The sequence below is a fragment of the Eptatretus burgeri genome, chromosome 10, assembly GCF_056783735.1.
Source record: "Eptatretus burgeri isolate ZD-2024b chromosome 10, Ebu_testis_v1, whole genome shotgun sequence".
NCBI lineage: Eukaryota > Metazoa > Chordata > Myxini > Myxiniformes > Myxinidae > Eptatretus > Eptatretus burgeri.
In genome coordinates this window covers 97,379,193-97,398,188 of record NC_140970.1, presented here as the reverse complement: position 1 = coordinate 97,398,188, position 18,996 = coordinate 97,379,193, and the positions used below count along the sequence as shown (strand labels likewise).

Sequence of the window (18,996 nt, the reverse complement as noted above, 5' to 3'; positions counted from 1 at the left end):
GAGTAGGTGTTCATCTAGATTTTTAGCTGTTCATTAACTAGGTGTTCATCTTGATTCTTTTCTTTCTTTTTCATTGACTTGATTAGTAGGTGTTCATATGGATTCTTTTCTTTCTTTTTCATTGACTTGGTGTTCAATTAGAATATATTAACAGTTCATTAACTAGGTGTTCAATTAGGATTCTTTCTTTCTTTTCATTGATTAGAATATTAACAGTTCATTGAGTAGGTGTTCAATTAGAATATTAACAGTTCATTGAGTAGGTGTTCAATTAGAATATATTAACAGTTCATTGATTAGAATATTTCTTTCTGTACATTAACTAGGTGTTCATCTTGATTCTTTTCTTTCTGTTCATTAACTAGGTGTTCAATTAGAATATTAACAGTTCATTGAGTAGGTGTTCAATTAGAATATATTAACAGTTCATTGATTAGAATATTTCTTTCTGTACATTAACTAGGTGTTCATCTTGATTCTTTTCTTTCTGTTCATTAACTAGGTGTTCAATTAGAATATATTAACAGTTCATTGATTAGATTATTTCTTTTTTTATCGAGTAGATGAGTAGGTGTTCAATTAGAATATATTAACAGTTCATTGATTAGATGAGTAGGTGTTCAATTAGAATATATTAACAGTTCATTGATTAGATGAGTAGGTGTTCAATTAGAATATATTAACAGTTCATTGATTAGATGAGTAGGTGTTCAATTAGAATATATTAACAGTTTATTGATTAGGTGTTCATATGGATTCTTTCTTTCTGTTCATTGACTTGGTGTTCATCTTGATTCTTTTCTTTCTTTTTCATTGACTTGATGAGTAGGTGTTCAATTAGAATATATTAACAGTTTATTGATTAGGTGTTCATATGGATTCTTTTCTTTCTGTTCATTAACTAGGTGTTGAATTAGAATATATTAACAGTTCATTGAGTAGGTGTTCAATTAGAATATATTAACAGTTCATTGATTAGATTATTTCTTTTTTTATCGAGTAGATGAGTAGGTGTTCATCTTGATTTTTAGCTGTTCATTGAGTAGGTGTTCATATGGATTATTTCTTTCTTTTCATTGAGTAGGTGTTCATATGGATTCTTTCTTTTCATAGACTAGATGTTCATATAGATTCTTTCTTTCTGTTCATTAACTAGGTGTTCAATTAGAATATATTAACAGTATATAATGTGTGTCAAGGGGGACGTTCTTAGATCTGTGAACCCCAAACACAGAATCCTCAACTGAATAGTCAAGGCTTAACTTTTGTTTGTGTGTGTGTGTGTGTGTGTAATGGGAGCAATAGGTTGGCGCTTCACTCCCTCCTACTATACACCGTTGTGGACACTCGAGGGCCAAGTCCGAGGTGTATAACAGTATATAATGTGTGTCAAGGGGGACGTTCTTAGATCTGTGAACCCCAAACACAGAATCCTCAACTGAATAGTCAAGGCTTAACTTTTGTTTGTTGATGTGTATGTGTGTGTGTGTCCCAACCCTCACATTCAAAATCTCAACCCCAACCCTCACATTCAAAATCTCAACCCCAACTCAATCCTCACCCAACACAGTCTTTTTCAAAATGAGATTTCCACCTATATATATATATTTTTACGTTTTTTTTTTTTCTTCTTCCAATTCTGTCTTTTAAGGCTTTCAGGTTTGATGACGTAAAGGGGGAGAAAGCCTGCACTTTCTTCCCAGAACTTTCTTGATCTTGCTCCCATCAAGCACCATCCGACAAAGAACTACATCGATAGGTTTAGATCCCAAAGAGTGATAGCAACTCCAAAAGTCTCCAAAATATAAATAAATAAAATAATAATAATAATAAATAAATAAATAAATAAATAAAAGCCCCCAAAAAAGTTTCAAGTGTCCAACATAAACCCAACTTTCCAAGTCTTCAAGGTATAACCACATTCCCGTTGAGTTTCCAAGATATGTATCACATTGTGAGTTATCAATCCAGAACCCACATTTCAAGTATTCAAAGTAAAACCAACTTACAAAGTCTCTTAAGGATAACTCATTTACTGATTTTTCAAAATTTGTGAGTCTCCAAGGTAGGCCCCATATTTAGAACCATCTTGGCAGAACCCTTTTCCTGAGTCTCCAAGGTAGTTATTTAAACCATCAAGGCAGAACTCATTTACTGATTTTTCAAAATTTGTGAGTCTCCAAGGTAGGCCCCATATTTAGAACCATCTTGGCAGAACCCTTTTCCTGAGTCTCCAAGGTAGTTATTTAAACCATCAAGGCAGAACTCATTTACTGATTTTTTCAAAATTTGTGAGTCTCCAAGGTAGGCCCCATATTTAGAACCATCTTGGCAGAACCCTTTTCCTGAGTCTCCAAGGTAGTTATTTAAACCATCAAGGCAGAACTCATTTACTGATTTTTTCAAAATTTGTGAGTCTCCAAGGTAGGCCCCATATTTAGAACCATCTTGGCAGAACCCTTTTCCTGAGTCTCCAAGGTAGTTATTTAAACCATCAAGGCAGAACTCATTTACTGATTTTTTCAAAATTTGTGAGTCTCCAAGGTAGGCCCCATATTTAGAACCATCTTGGCAGAACCCTTTTCCTGAGTCTCCAAGGTAGTTATTTAAACCATCAAGGCAGAACTCATTTACTGATTTTTTCAAAATTTGTGAGTCTCCAAGGTAAAACTTGTATTCTGGCTCATCAACGTATAACTTGTTCAGTGGGTATTGTCTTGATAACTCACAATGAGTACTATTGCTGTAAAACTCTTTTTCAGGATTTTGCTGGTCTCCAAGGTATAACTCTTTGGTTGGGTCATCAAGGACGAACTCGTTCTGTGGGTCTTGGTCGCTCATAAGGTCTTCAACCAAGCCAACAATTTCGCCCCAAGTTGTAGCAAAAGCAGTATTTTCATTTCGTATTTCAGACACAATTTCCTGTGAGAGAAAATAATAATGTATTAATTAAGTTATTTAATTATTAAATGAGTATGCTTCAATCAAAGTTTGAAAATAGGAAAATAAAAAATCTTACCTCAATAGATAAGAGGTTTGAATCCAGTTCATCAACTTGAAGGTTTAGTTCCATAGAAGACAGAGAGTTCCAAGGAACACCAAAGTCATCCCACTCAAGGTCTTCAACCAAGCCAACAATTTCCCCCAAGTTGTAGCAAAAGCAGTATTTTCATTTCGTATTTCAGACACAATTTCCTGTGAGAGAAAATAATAATGTATTAATTAAGTTATTTAATTATTAAATGAGTATGCTTCAATCAAAGTTTGAAAATAGGAAAATAAAAAATCTTACCTCAATAGATAAGAGGTTTGAATCCAGTTCATCAACTTGAAGGTTTAGTTCCATAGAAGACAGACAGTTCGAGACAAGCACACAGAACACCATTGCCAGCAAGAACAAATGTTTAAAATGGAGCCTGGGTTTGAAGCTTTTATAGAGAAAGACTGGTGGGTGTGGTTTCCTTTGGAAATTCCCTGGGCAAGCCTAGGCAAGCCTTCATTGGGAAATTTTTCAAAACCATAACATCCTGTAATTTTCTAGTGATTTCTTTGTGAGTCAGAGATGAACTGGAAATGATGTAAGAGTGGGCGGGGCTTAGCAAAAGTAGGCGGAGCTTAGGAAAAGTGGGCGTGGCTTAGAAAAAATACCTTATGAAAAGTGGGCGGAGCTTAGCAAAAGCGGGCGGGGCTTAAAGAAAAGTGGGCGGGGCTTAACAAAAAATAACCTGTGGCTCAGGAGGTGGTCAAACAAGAGCATTAAGAGAAGTTTATCATTTCGTAATGGCACAAAAGGGGTATCTTAAAAAATATAAAGATTCAAATGTTTTGTTTGTCAATATTTTAGATGGGGATTATTGTGCAAAGAAAATTTAACTATTGAAGGAATTTGAGAATGAACAAATCTTTATAGGTTCAATGAGTGAGCTGTTCAACCCCCAGGTGTTCAATTCAATGAGGTTCAACCTCCAAGTTAAAAGGGGAGACAAATAAATATACCTTGGGATAAAAAGGGGATTTATTTTTAGGGAAAAAAAATATAAATCGCTGAAAATCCCCCATTCATTTACATGGGGCAAAGTGAGCCAGAATCAGTATTCTTACCCTACTTACACTGAACGGATCAGGACACAAAAGGACAAAAGGAACAGATGAGAGGACGAAGGTTTAAGGGTTGAGGAAATTTCAAAGAACGAAGGATTCGGGTGTGTTCGAGAGGGAAGAAAAGATCATGGTTTTGGATTGGGGATGATCTGAGATGGTGGTGAACAGCTGTCCTGAAGACGTGGTGGGAAGATTTAAGATAATGTGGAAGTTGGTTCGTGAGGTGGGAGAAAAGAGGCACAAATGAGTGGTGGTGAGCAGTGATCCTGGAATGTGGGTAATTTAATCAGAATGGGGTTGGTGGTTTAATGGACCGTGTTTGCCCTGCAGAATCCTCGAGGGACAAAGCATGGAAGGAGCAGAGGGTGCAAGACCATAGAGGACACGGTAGAAGAGAGAGAGAGAGAGAGAGAGAGAGAGAGAGAGAGAGAGAGAGAGAGAGAGAGAGAGAGAGAGAGAGAGAGAGAGAGAGACCAATGACCTGTGTGTGATGGCGTGGTGATAGACCGTGACACTCTGCTTCATCGTGGGAGATTCCAATAACTTTGAAGGTCTTGGGATCTCCCGTGTCAAGGTGAGCAAGGTCTGCGGCAGGGGAGCCAGCCAGAGGAGAGAGCATTACTCCATTAAGCTGTGGAAGGAAGGACTTTCGACGACAGAGGATGCCGAGTCGGCAGCTCGCTTTGCACCGCAACTTTGAAATGTGGTTTGCCCAAGAAAGATCATGGCTGATAGTGAGACCCAGGAGTTTGAATGACCAAACTTCTTCAAGATGATTGTTAAGAAAGTAGATAAGGGGAGGGAGTTGGATTGCCAGACTCCTTTCTGAAAGAGATGGAGAGAGTGTGAGAATTGTCAGGATTTTTAGAAATATTCCAATAAAGTAGGCCAGCACATCCAGAGTATTGGCCAAACACTGGACCACACAAGTCCAGCCAGAGTCAAGTGTTTGACCAGCTTGTGATTTTCTCATGGTCTGAAGAAATTGAAGAGGTTGCAGCTTGCCTGTATGAAGGATGAAGGATGTCACGGCAGAGGGTGGACTCAACAGAAAACAAATAAAGAACATTTTCAAGAGAGTCAGAGAGATCATTACTGAAGATCAGGAATAGGACTGGACCCTGAACACTGCCTTGGGACACTCCAGTCTTGACAGGGAGAGGAGATGAAAGGATTCCGGGAAGAGCCACAACTTGGCTACGAGAGCAGAGGAAGTCAGTAAGCCATGTGTGGAGTTGGCCTTGGATGCCAGAGGAAGACAGTTTGGAAAGTAAGGCAGGATGCCAGACTGTACTAAAAGCACAAGATTTGTCCAGAGAGATGGCCCTGATCTCACGTCTGACATTGAGGGTCTCTGTCCATTGTTGGATGAGTAAAAACAGCAAGTCCAAGGTGAAGTGACCTCATCTGCAACAAATTTGTGATGATGAGGTTGTTGAAGAAAAGAAAGTATTTCATATCAACTGAGATTGTGGATTCCATGACCTTGATGGTGATTAGAAGTAAGATGAGAAGTCTGCAGTTAAGGGGATCAGTTTTCCACCTTTTTATGGAATGCAGTGTTGTTGGTGGATTTCGAAGCAGATTAAAGATTACCCAGAGTAAATGATATGGTGAAAATGGCAGATGGAGGATGGGGGAAGAGCAGCAGAGCAGGATTTTAGGACACATGAGATGATGCCATTGGGTCCCATTGCAGAGCCAGAGTCGAGGGTTGAACAACCTTCTCCACCTTCTCAGGTGCAAAAGACACAGAGTACAAGCAGTTGGGGATGATAGGGAAGGATGGGTACCGAGTGTGAGGGGCTGGAGATGCAAAATTTGGAAGCAAACACAGAATTGAGGTATTCAGCATTCTCACAAGCAGAGATAGCTGTGGTGACATTTGAAGTGAGAAAAGGAATTGGGGGGTGGAGGGGGGGGAGCATCCACCAGATACAGATGTAACAAGGCACCACCAGCTTTTAGAGGAGGGAGACAAGTTTGAAACTGTTAACTTTGAAATTACAACTGTTATCTTGATTTTCACAAAAACATAATCATCAATTACCTTTGGCACGTCCACCCTGATCTTGACCTTGTCACCTGGCTCATCACATACATCACAGGCACCTGGGATCTGCATGTTTTCTTTCCCAGCAGGTTCTTCGTTATCATTACACTCATCTTGACCGTCACCTGCGGATATCAACAACTGTTTCAGGCAAACATTATGTGGAAAAAAAATGGTTCACAGAAGTTTTTCATTGCCAGTATAACAATGACGGTCCCGGTGGGTGTGGAACACTGATCTTCACGTGTTGTGGTCGAACCCATCATCAATTTAAACTTGATATCTGCAGCACAACTTTCCCTTGATCCAGTGACAGCCATATCTTTTTGTGACCACCGCATGACCTTGACCTTCAACATTTATGGATGGAGTGTAAAAGAATAAAACGTGTCTCCATCGACAATCCACACATGAAACTTAACATTATTAAAATTGGAGGAAAATTATTCAAGTTCTGATCAAAAAGGTGTTTTTCATTAATTAGGTCACAATGCAAAAAAAGTAGGTCAAGGACACAAATCAAATACCAAGTGTACAACTTCAGTGCAGGTACACTGTGATGATGTGAGAATATCTTGGAAGGCCAAGTGGTCTTAGTGATGCCGTGTTCTCAAAATTGAGCGATGACAAAAACAAGTTAATTTTTTAAGACCACCATGTGAACTTGACCTTTAACCCGGAGCGACACGATGTAAATTAAATGTAAATGTGACTCCTTGTGGAGTCGAGGCAATCTGGGGATGGCAATTTCGTTCTGAACAGACAAACCTAAATCGAGGTTTTGTGAAACATGTTTGAATGTTCATAATTGTGTCACGAACTTAAAAATAGGTCAAGGTCAAAAAACTCCCATGTCACCCCGGCATACATTGTATTCCCATTGTTGATGTAAAATTTAATTCCCAAAGTCCCTGTCGGCTCCGAGATAAAGCTCAGACATTGATACAGTCCAGAGATTGGGAGTGTTGAGAGAGACGGAAGAATTATATTTTCTTTTTCGAGATGGAGGTTTAGTTCTCCTCGGGGTGTAAGAAACTCTGTGGTAAAACACACAAATTGGGGTCTTGAATTGGAGAAACAAACCCCACAGGAGCAACAAACCTTCCCCTGTGATACCGGAGGAGACGGAAAGAACAACAAACACCTCGTAGATTGTTGGTAGTTGTGGTGGAGATGAACTTCCGGGATTCGTCATCAATCAAACTCCTATCAACCAGTTCGAGTCTACACTGGAGATAAGTTGTGCTAAACATCCATTGTTTTCCTCACCAAGAAAGTTCCAGGATCGTGAAGAGGGTTATAGTGTAGTCGCTTAACATGAAAACATTAATTTTTATGACGAAAATGTCAAACTTGGGATTCGGCTTCTTCAGACGATGAAATACAAATTTAGAAGGGGATCCCGGGCAAGAGATGTTTTTTGTGGTTTTTGAAAGCGAAAGAGAAATCACGCCGGGGCGACGTGATCGCGCCCAAATTGTGCTCCTTTTTCCCACTGGAGGATGGGACAACTTGCACAAAATGGCGGCTTACGTGCGGGTAAGTTGGAAATTTGAAGTTTTCTCGATCATTTTTGCTCAGAATAGGCGACTTACATGACTGTGTCGTGACAGTTATCAGATTTCGCGAATTAATAAACATTCATTTTGATGGATTTGGAATAATCTGGTCACTCCTTCCATCCTGACAGGTATTGTGTTGCTTTTATCACCGACTGCTGCAGCCCACTGTGCCATCCATCATCAGTCGGTCTCCCCACACCCTCGGCCATGAATTTTAGGCTTGTTGCGGAGAACACTCCTCATGAAGTATTTTCTGAGAATCGCGTTTGTTTCTCCTTCCTTATCACGCAAATTTAGTCTGGGTTTCTGACCAATTTCATGCCATGAAAATTACGTGGGCCTATCTCCTGTCCGTCTGTTTGAAATCAAGTTGCTAACGTTTTACTTTTGTAAAATTTCTCTCTGATGCTTTATTGACTTGTAAACTTTGCTGATGTAGATTTTAACCCTGTGCCAAGTGAAGTCACAAAAGGCCTCCTGTTCAAAAATGCTTCATTGAAAGACTGTTTCACAAGCATCATGTTTAAATTTCACAATTTCCCTCTGCGTTAAGGCATAAGAAAATTTCAAAAAATTATTGAGCTTTTTTGAACAGGCGTTTTTCAACTTCATTTGGCACAATGTTAACATCTATGTTGGTGAAGTTTACAACTCAATCAGGTGAGGCATCATAGAGAAATAGGAAAAAAGTAAAAACGGTTGCAAATTGAACAGACAGTGCCGACTACGCCAAAACCTACTGTCCATTTGATTTATGCAAATTGCAAATTGCAGAGTCAAAATGGCGATGGGGCAGAAATTCTCAAATTCAGAGGTACTATCTGTGATCCAATGTGCAATTTTAGGGGCCATGAGTACCTTTTTCAAGAATTCTGGACCACTCCTACTATCCTGATAAAGATTTGCCTGGCTGTCGTTCAATTGACTCAGCAGTTTTTACGTTATAACTAATTACATACCTACATAATAATATAGCCTGGTGTTGGCGCAGTGGTTAGGGCAGTGACTTGGGACCCAAAAGGTCCTGAGTTCAAGCCCCTTTGGGACACTGAATTAATATATATGGATATATATATATATATATATATATATATATATATATATATATATATATATATATATATATATATATATATATATATATATATATATATATACACACCAAGTCGAAAACACCAGGGGGTTGACTCAGCCTGCCATCCTCCTGAAGTCGGCGAAATGAGTACCAGTGTACTGGGCCGGTGTATACCCCGGTTAAAATAGGTGAACCATATCCCTGTGTGTCGTAAGAGGCGACCAGGGTTGCGTCAGGAAGGGCATCCGGCGTAAAAACCTATGCCAAATCATTATGCGGACAACAAAACGAATTTCCATACCGGATCGGTCGAGACCCGGGTTACCAACGACCGCCACCGGTACCGGTGGTCAGCAGGGTACCAGTGGAAATTGTGCTACTGCTGGGCGAAGGAGGTGAAGGAGACGGGGAAGGCGAGTCCGGAGGCAGTGGGAGAGGGGGAAGGGTAGAAGTGTGGAGGTGAGAGTTGGAACTCTGAATGTTGGGACGATGACTGGCAAAGGGCGAGAGTTGGCTGATATGATGGAGAGAAGAAAGGTGGACATACTGTGTGTACAAGAGACCAAGTGGATGGGGAGTAAGGCTGGGAGCATTGGAGGTGGTTTCAAACTGTTCTACCATGGTGTGGATGGGAGGAGAAATGGTGTCGGTGTAATCCTGAAGGAAGATTATGTCAAGAGGGTATTGGAGGTGAGGAGAGTGTCTGACCGAGTGATGAGTGTGAAGTTGGAAATTGAAGGGGTGATGATGAATGTCATCAGTGCATATGCCCCAAATATGGGGTGTGAGATGGAGTATAAAGAAGATTTCTGGAGTGAGTTAGATGAAGTGGTGGAGAGTGTATCCAAGGATGAAAGAGTGGTGATTGGAGCAGATTTCAATGGGCATGTTGGGGAAGGGAATAAAGAGGATGAGGAGGTGATGGGTAGGTACGGTCTCAACAAGAGAAATGTTTAAGGGCAAATGGTGGTAGAGTTTGCAAAAAGAATGGAAATGGCAGTGGTAAATACGTATTTCAAGAAGAAGGAGGAACACAGGGTGACATACAAGAGTGGAGGAAAGTGCACACAGGTGGATTACATCTTAAGCAGGAGATGCAACCTGAAAGAGATAAGTGACTGTAAGGTGGTGGCAGGGGAGAGTGTAGCTCTACAGCATCGATTGGTGGTCTGTAGGATGACTTTGGAGGTGAGGTTGAGGAAGAGAGTGAGGGCTGAACCAAGGACCAGATGGTGGAAGCTGAAGGAGGAAGACTGTTGCGTGAAATTTAGGGAGGAGGTGAGACAGGCGTTGGATGGTGGTAAAGATGGGTGGGATGATTGGGCAACGACAGCAGAAGTTGTGAGGGTATATAAGACGGTAGTGAGACCAGCTATGTTGTATGGTTTGGAGGCGGTGGCACTCACAAAAAGACAGGAAGATGTGGAGGACAGAGCGAAATGGAGACGGTTGATCTGCTGTGGCGACCCCTAACGGGAGCAAGCCGAAAGAGGAAGAAGAAGAAGAAGAAGATAATGATTTTTTAGCAGGTTGATCGGCATCTCAAGGAGATGGGGATGGGCCAGGCATCTGCCTGGGGGATGGCCAGACGGAGGCTCTTGGAGTACCGGCAGAAAGTGGACGCAGCGATGCGCTGCACAGGCGCATGCTCCCATACCTGACCTGACCTAACTCTCCCATAAAGCCAACATTTGTCAAGTGCTGCAGAGACTGTTATCCTTCCAGCAGGTTCTCCCATCTCAGCCAAGGAATTCTATAGTTCTGTGAGAGTGGTCATTGGGTTCTTGTTCACATCCCTGACCAAGGTCCTTCTTGCCCTATTGGTCAGTTTGGTCAGACAGCCAGCTCTAGGAAGAGTCTGGGTGGTTCAACATACGTTCCATTTCGTAATTATGTAGCTCACTGTGCTCTTGGGAACTTTCAACACTCCAGAAACTGTTTTATACCCTTCCCCAGATCTATGCCTCCTCACAATTCCATCTCAGAGTTCTACAGACAGTTCCTTGGACTTCTTGGTGGAGTTTCTACTCTGACGTGCACTGTCAACTATGGGACATTATATGGAAAGGTGTGTTTTTTTCGAAACCATATCCAATCAATTGAATTGGTCAAAGGTGGACTCCAATCAAATTGTCGATATCTCAAGGATAACCAAAGGAAATTCGATACACTTAAGCTCAATTTGCAGTGTCATAACAAAGGGGTTGAATATTTATTGATACGTGGAGACAAAAATACGTGGAGATCAGTGACAAAAAATTTAAATATGATCCATTTTAAATTCAGGTTGCAGCAACAAAATGTGAAAACGTCAAGGGGTGTAATTACTTTCTGAAGCACTGCATACGTGCTGTGATTAATTGTTGTACATTTGTGACATTCCATGGTGTTCTCTCCTTGGAAATACCTGTTTGCCTGCCATTGTAAATACATCTTTGTTACTGCCACGAAAAGCCATTTCTAAGAGGAACTGTGTCCTGATTTATTCTGTCCGTTCTGATGGCGGCACAATATTGCTGAGGCGTTTGGGCAGCTCAGATTCGTTATCGAGGATCGATCTCAGATGCGGTGAAGGCATGGCAAAACAAACATGGGCGTGAAGATCCGGCCAGATTTGAGAGTTGCAAGCAGCGTCTGTAGTCTCTCAAAGACACACCGTCCTGTCGGAGTTATCCAGAGGGGACGTCTCCGTTACATTATCTTAGGAATAGCCGACTGTGCAGTTTACAAAAAGGATGGTGTGCATGTGTGTATGTGATAAAATTGTGAGGAACAGAAATGAAAAAGAGGTGTGTGCGTGTGTTCGTCTGTTTTGAATACCTGGAGGACAACACATCATTTTTATATTGTGCTGTACATCATTTTTGGCCTTATCTCTCAATGGTGAAGAATCACTTTTAAAATCCCGAGTATCCGGATACGGATCTTCACCAAAATCTAATCAATTCGTTCCTGTCAGCCACCAAGTCTGTTCACCAAGTTTCATCTGAATCTGTCAATAACCATTTGAGATATCTTGCTCACAGATAGACAGACAGACAGACAGAGAGGGGTGAAAATAAAATCTCTGTCCACCGACAGTGGCGGAGGTAAAAATCCTGGCAATTTGTTCAGAACGGGTTGGGGAGCACCTTTTGAATGGATTGATGATGAATCAAAGGTATATTTCCAATTATTAATCATTCGGAACTTGTAATGTCCATGATGACACTCCATTCTTGCGTGTTTTTTGCAAAGGTAAATTGCAAAGCTCAGAACACATCAGGGCAGACAACTCACAAACCAACCAATTCGCCATAAAGTTAACAAAACAACGAAAAAACCAAAATAGAGATCAAATAACGATTCCACAAACCAATGCAGCGAGATGGTCAATCACAAAAACAAACCAGTGGCCAAAAAGAGTCCATCATTGTCATCACCCTGTGTTTCCTTGGCCTTAACTTGCATCTTAACTATCCTTCTGTCCTCACCTGTCTTGGTCAAGCCACCTTTTTAGCACCGTTTTGGGAACCATTTTAACCACGTACTTCTCCAGGACATCAGGGTGAGAATTTCAAAACTCTTCATCTGTGAAAAAAAACATAAGAGCAAGTAGAAAGTAAAGAATAAAAAAGTGAATTACATGGTAAAAACAATGAGATCTGCACAGAGCATCATTGTGGATGACCAAACAAAAGGATGGGTATCTTTTATCGAAGGTTAGACTTTGAATGTTTCTACATATATATTATATAATATTGATATATATTGTTCAGGATTCAGCGGTGTCGGGATTCGCACCCGACTCTTGACAGCCAAATGTTGAAGATTCGGCATCACTTAACAGCACCGCCGTCTCCGGGGTTATAACGCCAGCTGGCTCGGCACAGGTCTCGGGTTACGCGCCTTGGATCACGATACCAACGTACACCCGTGCCTTGCCAGTTGGGGAAATAGACGCTGGTTACAGACTGGATTTGTCAGAGACCGAGCGGAGTCCACCAGTCCGTAACCATTTTGGTTTTATATCCAAATCGAGCGGATCGCTCTTCGGCACGGCACGAATAAATTCAAGGAGGCAAATCTCGTATAACTCAGCCAGATTTATTGGGGACACATCGGGGAAGACAACACAAGCAAAGAATTCACGACAATGTTATAATTAATCGATAACCCGTTCTAGACTAGGGGCTACGGATTACGGGTTTCGAAGGGAACCCTAGCGAGATAAACCTTAGACAACATGCAGACAAGACAAAGAGTGGTTGGTGATGCCTCATGGACGAGGAAAAGTGTCAAAGGCACGAAAGCCGATGTCAACGGATTCGAGCACCCAGCTCAAGCATGCAGCGTGACAAAATGGTGGCGTCGTCCTCCTTTTGTCGCACCGCCCACACACGCAGCCTCAGTGTTTTCAGCCCCTGTAAGGTTGACGGCACAAGAGCGGAAGGTCCACGGTGTGCTCCAGCTGGCTTTTTACAAGGTCCAGCATACGAATCCAGGCCTGGCCTGCTCACCAGATCAGGCCAAATCGGGGTGTTGGGCTCCGCAGGCGGATCGACGGGATTACAAGACGTCGTCGATCCGTGAGGTGAGTAAGGACAGAGGCTCCGTGGTTAGACGCAGGTTGAACCTGTCGAGGACCTCATAAAGTCGATTGCCGACTCACACAGCAGCCAGTTCCTCTCGAAGCAGATTGCAGCCTCCCACTAGTCGTTTCTATACAGCAGAATCCTCACTCGACACTCAGGCTCAGTTACTCCCTCGGCGGATTGCCGACTCGACCCTCAGGTTCAGGCCATTCCTCTCTTACAGATCGCTGACCACACGCACCGCGAGTTACTCCCTCAGCAGATCGCCGACTAACCCTCAGGTTCAGTAACTCCCTCAGCAGATCGCCGACCGACGCTCGCAGTTTCTCCTCCAGCCGATGACAGACAGACCTCTTGCAGTCCCTTCCTTGCCTTTATTTCAGCTCGCTCTTCACGAAACCCAATCGCAGACACCGCCGTCCCTTGTACAGCCGATCGCCCCACCTCTGCGCTCTCAGTTCTAGTGTGGGCTGATATGGAATTCCGTATGATTTTTGTGCTAAAATGGATTTTTTTTAAATTTGGTACCATTTTGGACCAAAGTAACAGGAAATTTTAGGGTCCAAATTTTTCGGGTCCAGGAACCCGTTTTTTTCGAGCCCTTTTCAAAATGGCCACCATCAAACAGGTCCAGGCTCATATCTCAGTAACTAATTGATGGATTTTAACGATTTTTGTGTCTAATTTGGGGTTTTTCAGGGTGCCGAGTCCAATTATGAGGGTTCCAGATTGATTTGTGGTAAGGGGCGGGCAATATTATTTTGGCAAGGTCAAGACTACAACTGCAAAAAAAACTCAACACAAACCACTTTTTGGTGAAGTTTCAGCTTACTCATAGCCACAAAACTATACAATGACGAGAACACTAAATATCAAATACTGGTACAAGCACTCAATGTCTATTGTGGGAATAGACACCAATAAACAAGATTCCTCTTGACTTGTTAGAATTTGTCATGGAAAACAAAACGAACTCAACACAAATTACTTTCCAGCAACGTGAAGAATGATCTCATCGGCTTAAAACTATACAAGCACAGTAAGATTTAATATTAAATATGAATGCAAGTACTAAATGTTTATGGCATAAAAAGAAGTAGACACCAATATGGAAGATTACTCGACATGCTCTAAGATTATTAAATTATTGGACTATCTACACAGACTAGTCTAGGCTTGTTAGATTTTCTCAGACTATCTACATGTATACAGCCTTATAGTTCATTGTCATCCTGATCATCATTGTCTTGCATTTGGTAGTCAGAGAAATTGTTACAACCTGAAGTGAAACATTTGCAGAGAGGAGTGCAGGACAAATTGTTTTTGGTGCAGGAACAATTTCCTTTACATAATGTTCGACACCCGCATTTTACCAGCTCAAGAACGGCACAAGGAGCAGGGGCAGACAGACATTTCAATGGAATGTAAATTCCCTCCACAAGCAGCCATCCATTCTCTCCTAAGTCAGGAAGACATTGATTTGGAGAGACATAGGATTTGTCTCGCATACATATAAAATTTGTACGGACAATATGGGGCATCAGAGTGCTGCGAGTGGGAGGAAGCATCTCAGCCTCAAGGTTTTTAGATCTAAAGAGCTCCCATCGGACAGCAGGCAATGTTGTTGGACCCTTTGGTGAATACACTTTGCAGACGAATGTTTCTAATGCTTTTACTTCTTGTGGAAGTTCCCCATTCACCAACTCTGAAGATGACAGGGATCCATTGCCAGGGTTGCGGAAACAATCAATGATGGGGTTATCATCTTCGAGTGAGATACAAGTATCAGCCCATCTTTTTTTCGAAATTCCCACGAACTTGCCATCCCATTCTGCTCCAGTGAAATTGTGTAGGCGACATTTCACTGTCACTCCTTGTATTTTACATCAGGAATTGACATGCAACATCAACAGTTTTTTGCACTTCAACATCTCTCCTACCAGTGACTCTTTTAATATGAGGTCCAAATAAGAGTTGGTTGAGAAAGAATTGCAACATAGGGGGATTTTTGAAATTGCTCAAATCACCACTGAATTTCCAATGTCGATGACTCATGATCTCATCCCTGAGTCCATTAGCCAAGCTTACCAAAGCATTGGCTGAAGTATTCTGTGCTGCTGCATGTTCAACTGCCTGGCTGACTGATTTTTATAAAATCACTTTTTCGCTTTCATTTTTACGAACAAATTTTACAAACTCGACATTGGGAAGATATTCTTGAATCAACTCTTTGAGGTACTTTTTATGGTTGCCACAATAAAGCTGTTCTATGTGATACTCTTAAAGAATTGATACATACACATCGTTGTTGTCATTCATACTCAGTACAACACCACCAACAGAGAGTGATGCTTTGACTGATAAGAGCAACAGTTCATCACAAATCTCCCGAGTAATCTTATCCTTACTGACACTGTCTGAGAATGTCCGTTGAACATATCGTAAGCATTTTTATGATAATACTTTTCCTGGGCAGCAGCATCCCCCGACTGTTCCAAGCCAGAGACGCATACCCTGATGATGTCATCCTTCGTGTTGCTCTTGATATCAAGCAGAGTTTGACCCATAGGGTCACTCAGAACACGATGGAGCTCTTGTGAGTCAGATGGTGTACAAAACTTGCAGGGAGAAAATATACATTTCACCTCTTTTTGCACAGTTTGAAAGCGCCTTGGACGGGTCTCTTCTTGGGATTTCCCAGGACGGCCAGGGCCTCTTTTTCATGAAAAATTAGGGAGAGAGAGAGATTCCTCATGATCCAGCTTCCTCTTTCTAGCTCTTTCAAAATGGTCTTTGTTCACAATTGGCTTGCGGCACTCACTATGATATCGAACATTCTCGAGTTGAAATTCATCGAAACTACACCAACGACCTACAAGTAGCTTGTGCTCATTCTCTCCCAATAATACACGCTCTCTGCAACATGCCAATAAGTCAGTAATTTTGTTGACACCAGGTTTCTTGACCAGTTTCTTCTGTGATGAGTCACCTGCTAGGCATACAATGCAGCTATTCAAGAGGTCTTGAGACATTGGATATGATACTGCACTGTTAAATACTCAGTATTCTGATCCAACATCTGAAACATAAGACAAATGTGTCACCATAAATTCAACTTGATGTGTATACAATTTAATTACGAAAATGTGCATCGAGTAACATTATAAACTAGATTTGACAATGACATTCATGCATGATCAAAACATCATAGTTGAATACATATAATGCGAGTCATCTTGCTAAATGATTATCTTGATGCTGATAATGTATAATATGTATCTACTAATTATGCCGAAAATTTGCTCTGTTACTGAAGCGCCACAACACCATTTTACATCAGCTATATGCTTATGCCCCTCTCTTCCCAGCATACCCTTGACCCGAACCAAATAAACTTTACCTTTAATAGGTCTGATACCCTCATAATTGGACTCAGCACCCTGAAAAACCCCCAATTAGACACAAAAATCATTAAAATACATCAATTAGTTACTGAGATATGAGCCTGGACCTGTTTGATGGCGGCCATTTTGAAAAGGGCCCGAAAAAACGGGTTCCTGGACCCGAAAAATTCTAACTCTAAAATGTTCTGTTACTATGGTCCAGAATGGTATCAAACCCACAAAAAAAAAATCAATTTTAGCACCAAAATCCTACAGGACATATTTTTCGTACATATCAGCCCGCACTATTCCACCTTCCCTTCCGGCGCTCGCTTCTCCAGGCCACTCCTCTCAGAGCACTGGGCAAGGACTCGTTCGGAGAGGGGAAGGAAGGAGAAGAACCTCTCGCTACACCACCACCGTACGAACAATGAACAGCCTCCTACATCTCCCAACACACATGTAACGTCCAATTACCGAACAACCTGGCTAAACATGCATTTAATGGGGGATCTGAGCTAATCCTATATTTAATAACACACTAAGGGCCATCTCCGTAACAATATTATTACATATATATATATATATATATATATATATATATATATATATATATATATATATATATATATATATATATACATATATATATATATATATATATATATATATATATATATATATATATATATATATATATATATTGTTGCGAATTCGCGCCCGCCGGCGTGCGAACGGCCACGTGACTCGAATCGCGGCACGTCGCCCACCGGAAGGACAATTCTGTCGTGACCCTCTCGGACCAACGCCCGGAGCCAGTCACTGGTGGGCCTTTCGGCCTCACCACGATCGTGCCAATCGGCCACCCGCGTGGGATAGGGTTGTTCGCCAAACTCGACCTACCTAAGTACCCACGCGGCTGGTAGACCGGGCGATCGCACCTCGCCGCAGGTCGACTCCGGACACGGGCCGCTTAAGCGATCCGTTCCGTACTATCGGGATAACCGAGCAGGGTTATCGTCGGCCTCGACGGTTTCAATTAATTATCGGGCGTATTAAGCCCACTACCAACCCTTTACGTGAAGCAAGATGGAGATTCAAACGAAGGAAAGGACGCAGCGAAACGGGGAACAATTCAACATGCAAGCACTTCATTTACACGACACACGGAGAGCACACATATAGCAATTAAAACAATTATGCACAAAAAGCAAATGTAACAAAAGAAACAATGACGCAGAGATACTACCGAATAAGACCGACACACGGCAACACTTAACAGTTTTACTTCACCAGACTGGCGCCACACACACACGTTGACACAGAACCCCAAAGAAATGGAAGTCGCGACTTCCCTGAGCGTGTCGAGTCCCTCTCCGACGTCCGTCGACGGGGTCCCGCCTGGCCGCGACTCCGTGCCCGAGTGTGGTTGGCGAGTCCTCTCCTGCGTGCCTCGCGCCTGCACGTGTTGGCCACTCGACGGTACGGACGGGGTTTTGGGGAAACGGACGGGGTTTGTTCGGCGCTGTTTTCTGCGCTCGCGCACGGGTCAACGAAGCAAGGCAGGAACCACAAGCTCGCGACTCGAGCCAGAAGACGACCATGAGGACCAACCCTCCACTAACCACTCACTCCAACTCTCGACCAACCAACCCAACAACCAACGACCTCTTGACCAACCACTTCTTGACCAACCACTTCTTGACCAACCAACCCAACAACCCATGAGTCTTGACCAACGACTTCTTGATCAACCAACCCAACAACCCTCAAGGTCCGTCCTGTTTGCCTTTTGTAGCGTGGGGCTCCGCCCTTCGCTCCGCCCCGTTTTCGGCCCCGCCTCCCTTCGAGCTTCTTGGAGAAGCCTCTCGAAGGGGGGCGTGACCTCTCGCTTTCCCTCCACCCCACGCCGGTCTGGGGGGGCCGGGGGGAGTCAGTCTTGGCGTGAAGCCAGGGAATTATTCCCCCAAAAAGAGGCCCCCATCCTTTCTCACCTTTGACCCCTGCATCGCCCCTCCTCCACACCGAGCGCGGAGGACCTCGACGGGAAAAACAGGCGGGAAAACCCCCGAGCATAGTGGTTGGTTTTTGTTTGTTCCCGGAGATCGTAACCGCACAGGGCCTGCTGAATGGCGAGTGGCGAAGATGTGGTGGCGTTGATGGTGGAGTTGGCGTGGTTGTAGTATGGTTGGCGCTGTGGTGGGGATGGCGTGGTTGTTGAGACGCTGTTTGTTTGAAATAAAAGATA

At 42.5% G+C, this 18,996-nt stretch overlaps 1 protein-coding gene and 1 long non-coding RNA gene across 4 annotated transcripts in view; both read right to left on the bottom strand.

Annotated features, from left to right (window-relative positions):
- Positions 1 to 2,665: 2,665 nt before the first annotated feature.
- On the bottom strand, positions 2,666 to 3,423 carry LOC147019211 (uncharacterized). Its single transcript, XR_015062832.1, has 3 exons — positions 3,293 to 3,423; positions 3,020 to 3,195; positions 2,666 to 2,922 (listed from the first exon to the last, which is right to left on the bottom strand). It is a non-coding gene; the product is annotated as an uncharacterized LOC147019211 (long non-coding RNA).
- Positions 3,424 to 6,176: 2,753 nt separating this feature from the next.
- Positions 6,177 to 18,996, bottom strand: part of LOC147019210 (uncharacterized) — a 79,547-nt gene continuing 66,727 nt past the window's right edge. For 2 of the 3 annotated variants that reach the window (XM_085899560.1, XM_085899561.1), the window contains 2 exons: positions 12,265 to 12,361; positions 6,233 to 6,279 (listed from right to left, as the gene is read on the bottom strand). In XM_085899560.1, coding sequence (XP_085755686.1) covers positions 12,358 to 12,361 — 4 coding nt within the window. In that variant the 3' untranslated portion in view covers positions 6,233 to 6,279; positions 12,265 to 12,357. Of the gene's footprint in view, positions 6,280 to 12,264; positions 12,362 to 18,996 lie in introns of all 3 variants that reach the window. The other variant, XM_085899562.1, reaches the window with a different exon arrangement.